Raw genomic sequence first — 17,980 nt, forward strand, 5'->3', positions numbered from 1 at the left:
ACGAAGTGAAATAAAAAAATAATGCATATAAACCATTAAAATGTTTTTTTTTTTACATTTCTCTTTTAAAGATGCACTCTCACTCCGAAATAAGATGTACCACAAATAATACAATTGTTTTACCGAAAAGGATGAATACATATCGAAAACAATGGTTTTTATGAAGGATAAAGTGTAAATTTTGAAAGAAAAGTGCAGAAAACACGGTATTTCTACTTTATAAGACGATAGTAGATCACTATGAATCTTTTAGCACTCACCAATCATTTAATATTTGTGCGTTTTCAGCTATTAAATACATGGTTACAATCTTGTTATCAGAAATCATTTTCCATAAATGCATTATTTAGTAAGTCGTTGAGGGTTTATCACTCAAAATTTATATTAGTTATACATGTTTATGAATCGACTTTAAATACGAGAGTCACGTTAACTGATATTTACCAAATTGACAATCTGACGTAATGCGACGTCTAAGGTGATGTTGATGACGTTGCCAGCGATGCACGTGGGAATCAGTTCCGCCGTGTAGTTCGTGAACAGGTGAGCATGTAGGGAATCCCCCGCCACTTCAAAGATACCATGGCAACCGGGCATCAACAGCAAGGCCGCTGGAACAATTAATATATTAAAATTGGATACGACATTATGCCATATCTAATTAACATTATCCTGAGGGATTAACATTATCCTCAGGGATATGCATACACGAGAATCATGCACGAACGTAGCCGGAAAATCTCCATCTAATAGGTTAACGTGTTTCTTGCATAGTTGCAATTTAATTATAGTTAATCAGATTGTCCGCAGCTGAACATCATACTTTGGAAAATATTGATTTTTTTCTCTGTGTGTTTCCCACTGACACCGGATTTTTAAACTCATCGGTTTTTAAAAAAAAAATCAAAACTTATAATAACAATGCCAAAAATGGGGAAAAAAAATGATTTTTTTTCTCAAAATATAAACTTTGTACTGTCTATATATTGTAACAATTATGTATATATAGTCAGTACAAAATAAAGATTTGTGAAAAAAAAAATGTTTCAATAATTTTTCACTTTTTTGGCATTGTAATTTGTATATGACTGAATAAACTGAAGACATTATGCCTATATAACTACCCTATTTTATTTGAAGATGTTAGTAAAACCAAAGAACATTTTTTGCCTAATTACCTCGCGTAGCTAGTAGGTTTGGGATTACGCAGATCGATGTCTGACAGCACACTAACCCCTTCAGTCCCTCACTCCCTACATCGCCCCCCCCCCTTCGATTTTTATTTCAATTTTGGGGGTTTTGGTATGACAAAAATTTCGACCTGTCAAAATTTCATGACGCAACTGCGTATTTGCGTACAATCCGCTACGCGCCTGTTATGTTTATGTAAATATTAATATTTCCTTAGCTTAATTATATTGTATTGTATATGAAAAAGATATGGTTATTTCAACATATAATATTCGGCCTATTGTTCAGAACCTCGTAAACTAAGAACGTCATCGCAATTTTATTTCAAAATTATCATGACATGAGAAATCTTTACTCACATCATCAACTAATTCACGTCTGAAAGTTGACGAGTCGTTGATAAAGGTGTAAATATTAACACATTTCTGACAAAAGGCTCATTGTATTTATTATAGTATACACAATTAGGTCGGGCCATAAGCTATAAAAAACATTTGTTCATATGAAAAAAAACAACATTTCTTTAATATTCAGGATATGATTTAATGACTAAATGCATTTTTTGTCTTTTTCTGCGAATTTACTGAAATCGACAAAACTCAGGTAAACATGTTCACTCATCAGTTCCAGTACAAAACTTACTGTATTGTTCTTTTATCATGAATGAATTGTAGCTGATGAACTTAAATCGTTTAAAACTCATGCACTATATATCTCGGTATGATTTAGGAAAACAACCACCCAAAACAAGTTCCTGTATGGTCGGCACATAATTCGTATTTAGGGTCGGGTAACCTGAACCAAAACTATAATTTAGGCCTTATGTATTTTACTTTATTTTTCGATCGGGAAGCCTAAATCTTATCCGTCCGCGGACGCTAAACATAGAAACTATTTGATCGGCCTAGTTCCTAAATGAGGCACACCATTGGTTTACAACAGATAGATGCCAAATAATGTAATGTTAATCTTATTTGACTTCAATGTACAAAGCAAAACAACATTTATGTACAATTAAGAAAGTATTATCCTTTATCAATGGGATTTTCAATAAATAGCTACGTGGTCACACTATCCCAATTAAAAACGCAGATATGTTGCTAATATTTATTATCTGTTTACAGATCATATGTTTTTTTTGTAAATGATTTTACCATAATAATGCATTAACACTAGCTTTGTATTTCATCTGTCAAGTGTAACCAGCAGTGCTCCATCCAGGATTTGAAAAGGGCGGGGTGCTAGGGAAAAAAAGGCACTTTTGATGCGCATTGATTGAGCCTTAAGGGCCAATGTTGAATTCATATTGTGTATGTGTTGTAATTTCTTTCAATACTAATAGTTTGTTATGAATTTCTTAGCTGTTATCTTTACTTTAGTGTCGAAATTATGTATACAGTCGAACCCCGTTGGTTCGAACTCCAATGCACCCGCGTAAATACCTCAAGCCTCAATATTCGAGCAAAGCGGGAACGATTAAATTCAGAAGAAAGAAATCGGTCTTTCACATCAAGTTCGAGCCAACGAGGAACTCGAGCCATGCGAGTTCGAGCAAACGGGATTCGACTATATTTATATATTTTTATACTTATATACTGAGAATTTACTCTGTTAAAAAGGACACAGCAGTGTGAAGTAAAAAGGCAGCATGATGCTGGAAAGGGGCGGCAGGTACCCCACCCTGCTTTTTAGACCTATCTTGGGCACTATAAACATAAAGTGTGCCCCTTTAATTCCCTAATTAACAACGAAACACCGGAGCGGCTGAAAACGTTCAAATCGTGGTAATTTGCATGAATCGGATTGAAAACGCCAAAACAAACTTTTCATTAGTTATGGCCTCGGTGATTAACAGCATATCGGCAGTTTCTTTGTTTGGTGCATGCTCAATAAATCAGATGAACATTAATGGTCCATAACTCTGTAGTAAGCATGTCTATAATCAATAAGCTAATGAATATTCATATATAATTACCTAATGCGTGCACAGCATACACCGCCACCTTGCCCGTGGACATGGCTTCAATCCCGGATGACACGAAACCTCCAAATCTCCAATATCAGTATTTATAAATGTTTAGTCTGATTGTTTAGTCCGCAACTTCTATCTCCAACAATATATTGTCATATGTCTTTGTTATGCACTGTCTTCTGTCTAATGACCTTGTTCATAAATTAATTTAAATTCGAGATTTCCTTTCCAATTGTCCATGTAACTCATTTACTCTCAAACACAAAGTCCATTTTCAGTTGAAGACCTTAATTGATTCAAATAAATAAAATAACTAAACATACTAAAAGTCGACTCCGCTTATTTCTTTACTTCTACTTTAAAAAAGATGTTTACCTTTATATACGACCAGGCCCCAATTTCTAGACAAAGCGTAAGTTTTAGTTACTTATTTCACTAAAGTGTATTACTTACCAAACATGAATTCACAAAACAAAAACTAGTTTATCAAGATCACTATTCAAAGGGTTTCATTTAAAAGCATCAACACTTTTTCAATTAAGAATTATACACAAATTAAACCAAAACAGAAATAGTGAGCTTAGTGTCATCATGTTATACACACTAACAACCTTGAACCATTACTAAATGCAAATTTTTCAATTTTACAAATCAAAGCGCTTAAAGCGCTCTTGAAATTAATGATGCACTCTTACTCCCAAGTAAGATTTGCTACAATTAATGCAATTGTTTTAATATTCGAAAGGATGAATACATGTTTCTCCTTAACATATTTTGATTTACGGGTTCGATTTCGGTCATGTTCGTTCAAAAAGGAGATATGTGGTCAAATATTATAAACATTTCATTAAATATGCATTAAACGTTTTTTCACACAACTTTCAACTTGGTAGAACGCTTTATTTCCAGTTCGAGTTGAATGATCCGTTCAAAAAAGGTCACAATTTCGATTGTTCGAAAAATCATGAAACACTGGAAGATTTATTATAATATTCATGGGTTTTGGTTTAGAATGTGGTCTTTTTTTCTCAAGATATTCTAGGAGAGAATTCACTTTAGTAAAGTAAACACATACATTATTTTGAATCATTGTATGCTGCCATGTGAAATAAATGAGTGTAAAATGAGATTCGGAAATGACTTTAGTATGTTTCTGCACCAACCTTTCATTATTCCAGTCAGTCAAAATAACAATATCAAATGAATGATTAAACTTCAAGTCAATGAGTATGTTTGTGCTTTGGATATCTAAACATAACTTTTAAATTTTGAACTTTTGTAACACATGAGAAAGCAAAATAAAATAAACTTTTATTTTTAAAATGACTAGAAACATATTTTAATCAAATAAATGTCGTGATAGAAATAAACAAATCAACTGAGATAAGTACAAAAAAGTATCAAAATTCATAAAAGTTAGTTAAAATATATACAAAAATAACACCGGTAAGAAAACGTATTACTTGCTGATAAATTCCAAACAGTTTTTATTAAAAATAAAATAAAACAGAACTTGATCACTTCAGAATTTCAAAGAAACTATTTGACACTGTTGTCGAAGGTTACACAAAAGCAACGCTTCGCATAAATCCTTTTGATAAATTCCGAAAAGTTTTAATTAACATAATATAAAACATAACTTAATCACTTCAGAATTTCAAAGACAATGTTGTCGAAGGTCACTCAAAAGCAACGCTCGCATAAATCCTGGTCAAGAACTAATGGCAAGTTCTAAATCACATAAACAGAGACATCTCCATAGATTAGCGGCGACCCCCGTTGTATTGGCATGCCTTTCCCTGATTATAATCAAACGGTCATCATTCACTACAATATACTCATTGGTTACGGTCATTAAACGATGTTAAATAGATTGCAGAACACCACGCATCTGCCTCTAACGAGCACAGACAACACTAAAACTCGGCGATGGGCAGGTATATTGTTGTATACTGCTGTGTAAGCGTAGCGTCTGACCCCACAAGTGGTGGATGTACGGTTACTAGATGGCCAACTGTATTAGCGCTCCTGGATATATAGGTAGCTGCGCTTTCTCCGAAGTATCTTGCCCCCAATATCAGAAACATACTTAAGTATGTTCCGAGTCAACTTGAATCTCAACTCATTTTACTTAATATCAGCATGGCAGGTTTCAAAATCTTGCATGTTTTTCTCTCTTTATATGCATTTTCTCTCATACATTATGAAATTGTTGTAAAAAATAATGCCATTAATTATGCGTGAAACAATTGAGTACAGTTTATTATTTTTGAGCAATTGCTCAATTTACATTTCTTCCTTTAGAACGATTTTTTTTTAAAAAAACAACGAACTTTTTTATGAACATTATGAACATATTCAATGAGAGAATGCATGTTCAAAATAGTAATACATACATTTGGTATGAATTCTGCTTCGCTGTTATTTGGTAAAATGAGTTAAGAATTGACTATTTTTCTTTTCAGTATTTGTGTGCTTCTGGGGCCTGGTAATTTAATATATACTAGAAGTCTGTCCTTGTTGGTGTCATCTGTAGTTGTTACTTATATCTCCGTTCTGAAAAGAAACCAGCATATGTAAGTAAAGCTAGTCCATATCAGGAGCAGATCTAGGAATTGACCTTAAGGGGGTCTTAACTTAGGAGCACAACCTTTTGACATTCGCCCTCCCGCATAATCGAAATGTAAATGGTTTTAAATGTTTTTACTCCCACAAGAACATTTTAACAATGTCAAGTCCGAAATGGTGCATTTTGAACGTATAGTATCACTTTTTTTTCTCCTATTTGCACATGAAAAGAAAACTTTGACGACTGTTCATTTTTTTTTTCGAAGATTGATTCAGACGAATGTACTAACACACACCAAAACATTGACGATTTTCAGAAAATACAACGTTCTACGTGGGCATGCGGCCGAGATATGCCCGCTCTATTTTCTGCAGATACCCAAAATTGAATGTGTAATTATTTTGGCCAAGGCGGTTTATCGTCAAATGTTTAACGATTTCTTTTTCAAGACACGTTCATGCTAATTATGAATGACCTAATCCAAAAGACTTGCACAGATTACATAGATGTCTTCAAATGGAATTATAAGTTTGATAAAAAAGACAATGGAATTTCAAAATACATGGGCACTTTAGAACATGGCTAATAACAATACTTCAAAATAATTAGTACTTAAACACATGCATAACATAAAATACCCACATGATCCTCTCCAACGTAGCTGGCATTGCTGTAAGTCCTATATGTTATATCGTTATTTAAAATCCACCGTCCGTGGAATCTCTTTCTGCAACATAAAATACATCAGTTCATCAGTAAAACTTAAACAAAATAACATTTGGCCAAAAAGTTTACTGTCGTATAAACAAAGATACAAGATAGCATGTTAGGCCTTAAGATCAACGATAAAGCATACGTTCTTTTTATTTCTGTTACTTTACTCAGATCCCACCGACCAACACGTATGCCAGTTTGGGATACCTGCAGTCAATGTTTGGTTTCCTTCAATAAATTCTAAAGAACTTGAATGTTTATCAATTATCTGTTTACGATATACATGTACATTTAAGTAATGAATTGTGGGATTGATGTCATTATCGGGGTATGAACGCAACTGGGCTGGTCAACGTGTGTGGAGTCCGAAGGCAACAACACATTTACTATGATAAATTAACAGTTTCTAAAATGTTGATTTATACTTAACGGGACCTGCTGACACGATACAAACAATAACATCTACCATTTTATGTATATTGTTATGCGATGAATTGCGATCCGAACATATCCGAAGATGTTGCGTTCATCGGGTGATAACCGCAATTGCCGAAAGGCAGTTCATTTAAGGAATAAAAGGTGTAAATATAATATCTTATTAGCGATATAAATGGAATGCGTATTATATATCATTCTTGTCACAAAATGATCAGACATTTTCATTGTAAGCGTCAAAAGATTTATGAAAGTGGATGATAGTGGTCTAGTGGTTAAGGTGTCGGCCTCTCATCAAAGTGGCAGTGGGTTCGATCCCCAACAGGTGGTCCTTCTTACAGATTCTCAAAAAGGACACTCTACTGATTTCTGCGCAGGAAACGGACTCGAGAGTGTCCCGACATTCGAGCTAAAATAATATTTATAAACCAATAGAACTACTTAATTAAAAAAAATCTAATATCAAACCTTCTATAAATCCAGAAAAGTGCTCCGAGAACAAGTAGAACAAATAGGGGGATACAGATGCCTATCGCAGCCTTCTGTCCCGTTGTAAGATGATCAGAGGTAGTAAATTCGCTGCCTAGCTGTTCCCCTGCCTTAGGGGTAACCTTTGTCTTCTGTGAAGGTGTATTAAACTTCTTTGTCGTCGCTGTGCCAACCCCTAAAGAAGACACGTCTACTCCAGGCGGAAGCGTATGGATGTTCACATGGTTGAATGTGGTGGTGGTGGCGGCGGTGGTGGCGGTGGTGGCGGTGGTCTTGATTGTCGACGAAAAAGACGATAACATTGTCGGACTTGATTTCGTCGTTGGATATGGTGTTGATGAAGAAACGTGGGTAGATTTAATTATAGATGGAGAAGAAGTAAACTTAAAAGTTGTCGTTTTTACAGAAGATGAAGGTGTAGACGTGGACTGTCCAACCAGGTTTTTCGTAGACTGCAAATCGGTGTTCTCGGTTGTCATGAGAGTGACTGGATGCGTTGTGCTATCTTTAGAACTTGTGGGGTCCGCTGATGCAGTACTGAAAACGTGTGGAGTAGTTACGAGGCTCGGAGATGATCTGGACGTGGGGTTCATGGATATCGAGCCAGTTGATTTATTTGCGTCACTCGTCATATGTTGTGATGAAGAAAGTGTTTTTGGCGTTGTTATAATGGTTTTTGACGGCGCTTCAGACGTTTTTGTTGTCATCATTGAACCGCCTGAACTATTTGCTACATCTGGCGTCCTTGTGCTTGAGTCTGTGAACGGTTCAGCCGTTATGGTTGTTTCAATACTGATCGTACTGTGTGGTGTCACCACGCTGGACATTTCAGTCTCAGATGTCATTGCTGCAGTTGATACATGTGTCGGCTTCATTGTTGGGGCTGTTTCATTTAAGATGGTACGTGTGCTAGATGTTTTTGCAGCAGGGTTTTTTGTCGCGGTTGACGTGGTAGTATAATCTGTATTAGACACTGAACTTGACGTAATTAACGGTGAAGTGGAAGTTAGTGTCCTATTCATGGTTAAATATGGTTCACGTGTCGATGTGCTCCTCGCCTGTGTAGAGTAAGCTGCATATTCAGAAGACGTCAATGATAATGTTGAAATTGGCAATGTTGCTATTGGAGTTGTGACAGTAGTATTTGTCTCCGATGTGTGCGTTAACATTACTGTTGTTGGGGCTTCTGTTGTCGTAGGCACCATTGTTGTTCTTGTTTCTGGTGCTGTTGTCTTTGATAACGCTAACATGGAAGTTCTTGCTACAGTAGATTTATTTTCTATAAAAGTGGTTGTTTCCTGTGATGAAAATGTTGTGTTATGTGTTGAATGAATTGTTCCCTTCGTTGAGAGATATGTTTCTCGTGTTGAAACCACTGGTTCCTGTGTTAAAACAGTTGTTCCTTGAGTGGAACCTGCTGGTGTCGGTGTTGAAACGGTTGTTTCCTGTGTTGAAACTGTTGTTGTTATATAATCGACTGTCATATGCACATTTGTTGCACGTATTGTTGATGCTGTTATTGATGGCATGGGAGTTGATGTGTCTGCAAAAGACAGTGTAGCAACTGGAGTGTATTGTGAGCTTGTTGTGTTCTCCACTGTCGAGTGTGTTAATGCTACCAGTGTGTTTGGGGAAATTGTTGTGGTCTCTTCTGACGAGTTCGTTAATGTTGCTGGTGTGTTTGGTAAACTTGTTGTGGTCTTCTCTGACGAGTTCGTTAATGCTGCTGGTGTGTTTGGTGAACTTGTTGTGTTCTCCACTGACAAGTTTGTTAATGCTGCTGGTGTGTTTGGTGACACTTTTGTAATCTCCACTGACGAGTTGTTTAATGTTGCGGTTGAATTTGGTGTAATCGTCGTGATTTCCTCTGTCGGGTTTGATAATGTTGTTGGTGTGTTTGGTGAAATCGTTGTGGTATTCTCTGTGGAGTTTGTTAATGCTGTTGGTGTGTTTGGTGACATTGATGTGGTCTCCTCTGTCGAGTTTGTTAAAGTTACTGGTGTGTTTGGTGAAATCGTTGTGGTCTTCTCTGCGGAGTTTGTTAATGCTGCTGGTGTGTTTGGTAAAATTGATGTGGTCTCATCTGTCGAGTTTGTTAATGGTGGTGGTGTGTTTGGTAAAATTGTTGTGGTCTTCTCTGTCGAGTTTGTTAATGTTGCTGGTGTGTTTATTGAAATTGTTGTGATCTTCCCTGTCGAGTTTGTTAATGCTGCTGGTGTGTTTGGTGAAAGTGTTGTTGTCTTCTCTGTCGAGTCTGTTAATGCTTCTGGTGTGTTAAGTGAAAGTGTTGTTGTCTCCTCTGTCGAGTTTGTTACTGTTGTTGATGTGTTTGGTGAAATTGCGTTTGTCTTATCTGTCGAGTTTGTTACTGCTGTTGGTGTGTTTGGTGAACTTGTTATGTTCTCCACTGACGAGTGTGTTAATACCACTGGTGTGATTAGTGAACTTGTTCTGTTCTCCACCGTCGAGTGTGTTAATGCTACCAGTGTGTTTGGTGGAATTGCTGTGGTCTCTTCTGACGAAATCGTTAAGATTGTTTGTGTATTTGGTGAAATTGTTGTGGTCTTCCCTGACGCATTAGTTAAGATTGTTTGTGTGTTTTTAGAAATTGTTGTGATCTCCTCTGACGAGTTCGTTAATGTTGCTGGTGTGTTTGGTGAACTTGTTGTTGTCTTCTCCGTCGAGTCTGTTAATGATGCTGGTGTGTTTAATGAAAGTCTTGTTGTCTCCTCTGTCGAGTTTGTTACTGTTGTTGATGTGTTTGGGGAAATTGTTGTTGTCTTATCTGTCGAGTTTGTTAATGCTGTTGTTGTGTTTGTTGAAATTGTTGTGATCACTTCTGTCGAGTGTGTTAATGCTGCTGTAGTGTTTGGTGAAATTGTTGTGATCTCCTCTGTCGAGTGTGTTAATGCTGCTGGTGTATTTGGTGAAATTGTTGTGGTCTCCTCTGTCGAGTTTGTTAATGCTGCTGTAGTGTTTGGTGAAAGTGTTGTGATCTCCTGTGTTGACTTTGTTAATGCTGCTCTAGTGTTTGGTGAAATTGTTGAGGTCTTCTCTGTCGAGTTTGTTAATGCTGTTGTTGTGTTTGTTGAAATTGTTGTGGTCACTTCTCTCGAGTATGTTAATGTTGCTGGTGTGTTTGGTGAAATTGTTGTGGTCTCCTCTGTCGAGTGTGTTAATGCTGCTGTAGTGTTTGGTGAAAGTGTTGTGATCTCCTGTGTTGAGTTTTTTGGTATTGTTGGTGTATAAGGTGAATTTGGTGTGGTCATCTCTGCCGAGTTTGTTAATGAAGCTGGTGTGTTTAGTGAAATTGTTGTGGTCTCAACTGACGAGCTTGTCAATGCTGCAGGTGTGTTTTGTAAAATTGTTGTGGTTTCCTCTGTCGAATTTGTTAATGCTGTTGAACTAGAGATAGTGCTTTGAGGTAATGTAGATATTTCAGGCGACGTATTTCCATGTGTTTTTGTTGGAATGTCTGTTGTTGGTGAAGTCGTATCCCCTGTACGTGTGTCTACTCCCGAGGTCTGTGAAAATGTAAATCGTGTTTGGGCATTTATTATCGGGTGTGTTGTTGAATATAATAATGAATGATGAAGAACAGTTGATGTTCCAGAAAGTCCGTTTGTAAGTGGAGTGCTGCTTGTCACTGAATTACTAGCATTCGGCGTTGACATCGGCATCGTTGATGGCGTAGTTCTCCGAGTTGATGTAAGTGCATCGGTTGTAGAAAGCCCAACATGTGAGTCCCGAGTTACGTTTGCATTGATTGTGTTTGTTATGTGTACTGTCGTTATGACAGTACTTGTTGAGTCTGAAAAATATCTTCCATCGGTGGTCACAGAAGTCGTTCGATGATCTGTTACCGATGTTTTCGGCAATTCTGTTGTAGTGTCGGGAATGCTAGTATTTTTTGTACTCAATGTTGCACTTGTTGTTGGTGTTGTCATGTTTATAAGTCCTGCTTTATTTACAGTACTTATCCCCATGTCGTTACTGTGTGATTGGTTTTGTGTTGTCGTTGCTGCTGATGTTCTCTGTTTCGCTTTTGTAAAAAGTGATGTAGTACTTGATGTCTTTATGTTTTGAATTGTAGTTGAACTATCATTCAATGTGCTATTTGAGGTTGCTGCTGTAACTGTTTTTGTTGTTCTTTGTGACGATACAGTAGTTGTTTCTGATATCGAAGGCATTGTTGTCCTTTTCTGAGTTTCACTTTTCGTTAATGGTATTGTTTTCGTTGTCATTGTCGGAGAAACAATCGCTGAGGTCGACCTAGAAGTACTTTCACCAGTGTCGTTTGTCGTCATATAAATTGATTTCGTTTCTTTAGTTGTGAGTGTAGCTTCCGTGCTAGCTGTTACATCAGGTGAACTGTTATTTGGAACAGTGGATAACTGGCTACGAGTCGACGACATATTCCCTGAGTGACTGGTTATAGAATTAGACGTCACTGTCGTATAATTAATAAAAACATTCTCTGTAAAACCAGATATCTGTATAGTCTCATCTGTAGCGTTGATTGATGAATGGTTCATATTGAAGGTACTGTTTTCATCCAAACTATTTTGTATATCAATCGATGTGTTGTAATCTGCAGTTGAAGTGCTATCTCGGAGTCCACTAGAGGGGTAATCCTTGATAATCCTTGTCGAGTCAAGGGGTGTTGAGATAGTTGGTGTGGTTATTGATGTGTTTTTATCTTCGCTCGATGATGATTTGACGGAGACTGTGGTTGGTGCACATGCCGTTCGTGTTATCGATGTATAAACTGAAATAGATCAAGTACATTGTAAAACATTTAAATAAGTATCGAAATCTCGAAAATATTAATTTTGTTTGATAAGCAAGTTGACGTTTAGTGATTACCACTAAAATTTAAGGAACTTAAAGTGAACTGTTATTCAAAATCAATACATTCGCATGTAAAACAAACATAAATGTTGAGTGATACACCATTAATCACTTACTAAATAATGCATTTATTGAAATTATTAATTACTGATAACAAGATTGAAACCGTGTATTTAATAGCTGAATACGCAAAAAATATTAAATGATTGGTGAGTGCTAAAAGATTTACTGTGATCATCTGTCGTCTCATAAAGTAGAACTACCGCGTTTTCTGCACCTTTCTTTCAATTTAAACTCGGTATCCTTCATAAGAATCAGTGTCTTCGACCTTTATTTATCCGTTTTGGTAAATTAGAACAATTGTATTTGATGTAATTCTTATATGGGAGTAAGAGTGCATCTTTAAAATTATTCTCTCAGCATAATGCGTCCCCCCTCCCCCAAGGTTCACTATTACTTAATTTTTTTTTTAAATATATGCATATTTGTAACCACATTTATTCAGGTGTTAAGACTTGCAAAATTGCAAGTATGACCTTACACAATATAAATAAACTGTTTTATAGTTGGTACCCCTTAACAAAATGTCGAGTTTGTAAAACTAACGTCATTTATTAACTTTCAGTTTCAGATTATCTTTGGCGATTACAAAACGTTCGATTTCTTATTTATAAATTTGTCAGATGTTTCAGTTATTAGCAATATCAATAACCTGTCAATATTGACAAATTGTTTGACAGGCGTACTACAAATTTGCATGTAATCTGACATACATGTATCGATTATGAAAATATAAACTGTCCAAAATACGTACATTTTTAAACAACAGCTAGCATACTTGAATATCAATCAATGACAGTCAAATTAAACATGTGATTTAAATAAAAAGTGTCTCCTATGTTGCCGTCGTTGTCGGCGTCGTCGTCGAAGTCGTCGTCATCATCATCATTATCATCATCATCAACATCATCATCATCATTGATATTATTATTATCATTATTGTCATTATTATCATTATTATTATTATTATTATTATTATTATTATTATTATTATTATTATTATTATTATTATTATTATTATTACTATCATTATCATCATCATCATCATCATCATCATCATCATCATCATCATCATCATCATCATCATTACAATTATTTTTATATCAAGCGAAATTAAAACAAATAAACAAACCCAATAAGTAAATCAAAGTCCATGAATATGTCCTAAACAACGCCATTGTACTTCCAAAGGTCGAGCCACTTTATCCAGCGGTATAATACGACGAAGGGTATTAACTGTTTATTTAAAACTTTTTGAAGTTTGTATTAAAATGAGACATGATAACGAGGATAGAAGACCTTCTGATAAGAGGCGCAAACACCGGGTATAACATCTAAGTGATGATAATATGGCAGGGGTAGGAAATTACTCGGACATTTGTCATTACGCATAACGCCTCAGCGTACAAATATGCACATTTGCAGACGTTTGCCTTGATGATTACGTTCTTAAACTAGTTATAGTATATGATACTCACTCAATCCTGACAGATTTTTGCATCCCCCAACAACCTGTGTATTTACCAAGCATGGTGCGTAGGTTGTTTAAACTTTGTGTTAAACGATTTAAGGGTCTTCTCCTTCGTTTGTGGATCACGAATATAATTATATGGGTGGGTGATAAAATGTTGCGACAGGATGATGACTATCACTTGACCGCGTATTTATCTGAAGGAAAAAATAAGAAGAAAAAAGAAATTGAAGCCGCCTTAATCTTATTATGGTATTGTATCATGGTAAGGAGTGTTTCGGTTTGTGGGAGCAGTAATTGTAATATGACGTGAAGTAACATTTTAATGATTAAGAATGGGTGGATGGGGCGGAGAGAACGAGCCCTTTTTCTTAATCATTAAATTTTACTTCAGGTCATCAGACTGTCTAAGAATACTACCTCATTGGCTGACACATTGTCAATGTAAAATATGACGCAGGGAGTGTGTATCGGATGAGTGGCAATAGGCGGACTTTTAAACACCCGCGAAAGTTTCCGTTCTTAATTATATAGCCTAGTACCTGTATGGTATTTCATTGGCTGAACATGTAAGTTGAATTCTAAGTATTGTATGACCACTTCAAGACGGAACACTGATTCGTAATAGATACTACACCCACGACCTGGGTTGTTAAATTTATACACGAGCTTAAGCGCGAGTGTGTGTGCCGATTGTTAAGCCCTTTGTTTAAGTTAACAACATGATTAACGACATCCATGCTAACCTTTTAAACGTGAATTATTGGATTATGTGCTCACATAAAATGTAAACAAGTACAGCCGAAACCGTTGTCTCAAATCCTTTTAGAAATACTTCAGATCTGAAGAGTATCCATTAAACAGAGCAGTACCGATTTAAAAGTTAACAACGATGACTTTACCAACGTTGTTACTTTAACAAAGTTCTGAACAATCGGCCCTATACTTTTACAATCGGAACACTTCGGCTATTGTCCATCGAAAACAACCTCGCACGTACTATGGACGGTTAACAATGTCAAAATTATTTACATTTAACTACGCTGCAAGTAGAATGCGTAGTAATATTAATTTAGCACTTTTATCTAAGGACTTCATTCTTGGGAATATTAATAACTAATGCAATGATACACTTCACTGGTAATCAACTTAGTAATACAAGTAACACGTATAAACACTACAAAAATTAAAACTATTTTTTTAAAAAGTTTACGAGCTACTTCTGCTGATGTCCCGGCAAACTTGTCTGGAGTTCCTTCCATCTGGGACCAATAACAAATATTACTCCCAACTTCCGTGTTGTTTTCCATGGAAAATGGCCGAGGTGTTCCGAATTTTACTTTCAATTTCGAGGTTTGTGGGTGACGTAAATACTATGAAGACAAGGTTCAACAACTATCTTGGGGTATAAATGAATATCGTTATCAGCACTATACTTATTGAATGGTTAAGCTCCGCCTACATGAAACCGTTCCGGTTACAAAGGAAAAAATCTCCCTAGGACATCACGTATGTTGTGGACAGTAAATCCGCATCGCCCCACTGACAACACAAAATAGGTTGAGGCATTTTTTAAAAATTAAATTCATAACCACGATTAACTAATTTGACTTTAATGATCAAACAAAAACACAATGCTATGTGTACAGATAAAAAATAGCCTTTATCCCTTTTTTTCATTTTGTATTTATAGCTACGTGGCCACAATCCCCATGGTAAAATATCCTTTTGACGTCTTTGACCCTAAAGCGTGCCGTGAACAAAAAATAACACAGAAAGAATTTTCAAAGAATATTGAAGGGCTCGTTAGGGATGCGCCTACTCTTATTGAAGGCTGCGCACTCACTTCGGACACCATACGCTAGTATGCATGTACACTGACAAATACGTGAAACATACTATAAATTTACGTTTTATTTTGTTTTTTTTTAGTCTCCTTCAGTAATGACGTACTCAACACAGTCACAAGAAATTGTTAGGCTGGGCGACGAAAAGAAATACGAGTTCAGTTTGTGGTCACCAAGCCGGACAAGTGGGTTTTCCCGGATACTTAGGTTTCCTTCACAACACAAGACCACACTCACGCGGAACATCGTGCCAACGGGCGTGATAAATGATAATTGCGATAATTTGTTTCTTAATCGCTGTAAAATAAATAAAATAAATGTTGAATAACGATGGTGATAAGAGTTGCGACGGGAAAATGACTACCGCATGAATGAATGCGTAATTAACAAATAGAACAAAACCAACCCACAAAAAGAGGATTGGGCAAAGAAGATGTTAATACTTTAGATAAGGCTGTACAATGCATTCTCTAGACCGAGTTATGGTTTATTGAAAGCTGGTTTGAAGGTTTTCCTTTTCCTTGTTTCGTCATTATTTCCGGGTTTCGGCAAAAGCCGGTCGAGAAAAAAAAGCTACCGAAAAGTTATTTTGCAAGGTTCTGCACATATAAGGACTTAGAGGAAATGTCAGCGGGGATGTAAATAGTGTTCAGACATCATATAAAACAACGGGAGAAAAATACCCGGTACTATCGTGCACTAGAATCCGTCCATCAATAAGTTTTAAATCATGCATTACAAAACATGTTTGAAGAGACGTTCCTGATTATACTATTTAACCAAGTATTTTACGTATAAAATAGCATTGTGAATGAATATTGCGTACCGAGTACCACAATATTTTTTATTGAGTAGTGTTTATTTTCCAAATGTGTTCGCTTAACATTATTTGGCAAAGTGACATAGTTTTACACCGAACCTCATTTGAGTTGACCTGGTTTTAAACCATTGTCCTATTTTAAAATCGGACCTATTTGATTCGACCTAGTGTTAAACCGCCCATTCTACTTTGACCTACTAGTCTAGTTTAGATGAACCTGAAGTAATACGATTTGACAGAATTTTAAATCATACATGGTGACCTAGATTTAATCCTTTAAGTTACTTGAATTTAATTCATCTAGTTTTTAACCAGTATTTGAATTCGATCTAGTGACCTAGTTTTTAGATCTTGTTTGATTTGACCTACGAGTAGCTTTGAGCTTAAGACTTCATAAATGTAGAGGCATAATCTTGTTAAACCCTGACAAAATGACAGTGACTGCACCTTGTGCTATATATTTAAATAGGCATTACGATTTGACCCAGCAAGGTTACTTGTGAACTCTCATATCCATGTTTAAAGTTTACATAGATTGTATACCAAATTGCGACGAGTCGAGTCCGTTGAAAGAACATCTGACACAGACATAATACTCTTCAATCCAATTGCCATACAAAATAACATGGAGTTGAACCATATGTGTAACCTGCGACACATCGCCTCAGCCTAAATGGTACGATTTTTGAAAATCCTAAAGTGACCTTAATCTTTGAGGTACAGACGTGGGTATTGTGTGCGACACGTCGCCACTTCATAGTGCCCTTCAAGAACAGTTTTTGAAAATCCTATTATGAATGATAAAGATACAGCCCGAACTAGGATCATTTCAACCTTTGACCTCTTATCTTTATCTTGACCTTTGACGTACAAACCAGTGCCTGTGCGCGACACCCCTCATCAAGGTGAACCTTCATGGCAGTTTTTTTTGAAAATCCTATAATGCTTTGTCACGATACAGCCAGATCAAATTCTCTCTCTCTCTCTCCTATGCAAGTCTATTGGAAACTTGTGTCAACTGTGGCAGGGCTAGTTTTAAACCCAAGCGGCATAATTTGAACTATCTTGGCAGAGGACCACTATATGATGCTACGTACTAAATGTCATGGGGCTGGGCCAATCTGTTCCAGACAAGAATATTTTCAAAGATTTCCCTTAAGTCTATAGAAACATGTCAACCCTGGGGCCTGGCCAATTTTGACCCCATGGGCATAATTTGAACAAATGTTCACAAGCAATTTGGTACCGATGGACACATGAACGACGGACACTGCACCTTTGGTGATTAAATCTTAAATCAACAAACCCTCTTAAACTGTAATTTACTCCTCTTCAACATCGTGTCAAGGGAGAGAAAAAATACCGCCATACTCTAAAAACAAGTTGTCTCTCTTAGACTGTAATTTTGACTTGGCTAAGATAGCAATTTTGATCATTTCAACGGCCATTATCCATGCATGGGCGGATCTGGCTGATTTTCGAACGAAACCGAGCTTTCATGGATACCTTACTACTGTATAAGTTTGATTAAGATTCGATCAAAACTGAAAACTGTTTCAAG

At 36.3% G+C, this 17,980-nt stretch overlaps 2 protein-coding genes and 1 long non-coding RNA gene across 3 annotated transcripts in view; all 3 read right to left on the reverse strand.

Annotated features, from left to right (window-relative positions):
• The window catches only part of LOC128214037 (neuronal acetylcholine receptor subunit alpha-10-like), a 32,867-nt gene extending 29,115 nt beyond the window's left edge, over nucleotides 1-3,752 (reverse strand). The window contains exons 1-3 of the mRNA XM_052920270.1: nucleotides 3,617-3,752; nucleotides 3,167-3,449; nucleotides 445-611 (exon numbers count right to left, since the gene is read on the reverse strand). Of these exons, the coding sequence (XP_052776230.1) occupies nucleotides 445-611; nucleotides 3,167-3,209 (210 nt within the window). The 5' untranslated portion in view covers nucleotides 3,210-3,449; nucleotides 3,617-3,752. The remainder of the gene's footprint in view (nucleotides 1-444; nucleotides 612-3,166; nucleotides 3,450-3,616) is intronic.
• Nucleotides 3,753-5,616: 1,864 nt separating this feature from the next.
• Nucleotides 5,617-7,431, reverse strand: LOC128225151 (uncharacterized). Its single transcript, XR_008259615.1, has 3 exons — nucleotides 7,350-7,431; nucleotides 6,375-6,459; nucleotides 5,617-5,719 (listed from the first exon to the last, which is right to left on the reverse strand). It is a non-coding gene; the product is annotated as an uncharacterized LOC128225151 (long non-coding RNA).
• Nucleotides 7,432-7,464: 33 nt separating this feature from the next.
• On the reverse strand, nucleotides 7,465-11,305 carry LOC128214046 (serine-rich adhesin for platelets-like). Its single transcript, XM_052920282.1, has 2 exons — nucleotides 7,775-11,305; nucleotides 7,465-7,545 (listed from the first exon to the last, which is right to left on the reverse strand). The coding sequence occupies exons 1-2, from the start codon at nucleotides 11,048-11,050 to the stop codon at nucleotides 7,465-7,467; spliced, it is 3,357 nt and encodes a 1,118-aa protein (XP_052776242.1). The 5' UTR covers nucleotides 11,051-11,305.
• Nucleotides 11,306-17,980: the final 6,675 nt, after the last annotated feature.

This window comes from Mya arenaria, chromosome 2 (genome assembly GCF_026914265.1).
Source record: "Mya arenaria isolate MELC-2E11 chromosome 2, ASM2691426v1".
NCBI lineage: Eukaryota > Metazoa > Mollusca > Bivalvia > Myida > Myidae > Mya > Mya arenaria.

Excerpts from the sequence above, each read along its gene's own strand:
- LOC128214046 (XM_052920282.1), bottom strand. The coding sequence starts at position 11,050 with ATGCCGATGTCAACGCCGAATGCTAGTAATTCAGTGACAAGCAGCACT. Across the intron at positions 7,546-7,774 it reads CGTCTACACCTTCATCTTCT|GGGTTGGCACAGCGACGACA; the intron begins GTAAAAACGACA and ends TGTCTTCTTTAG.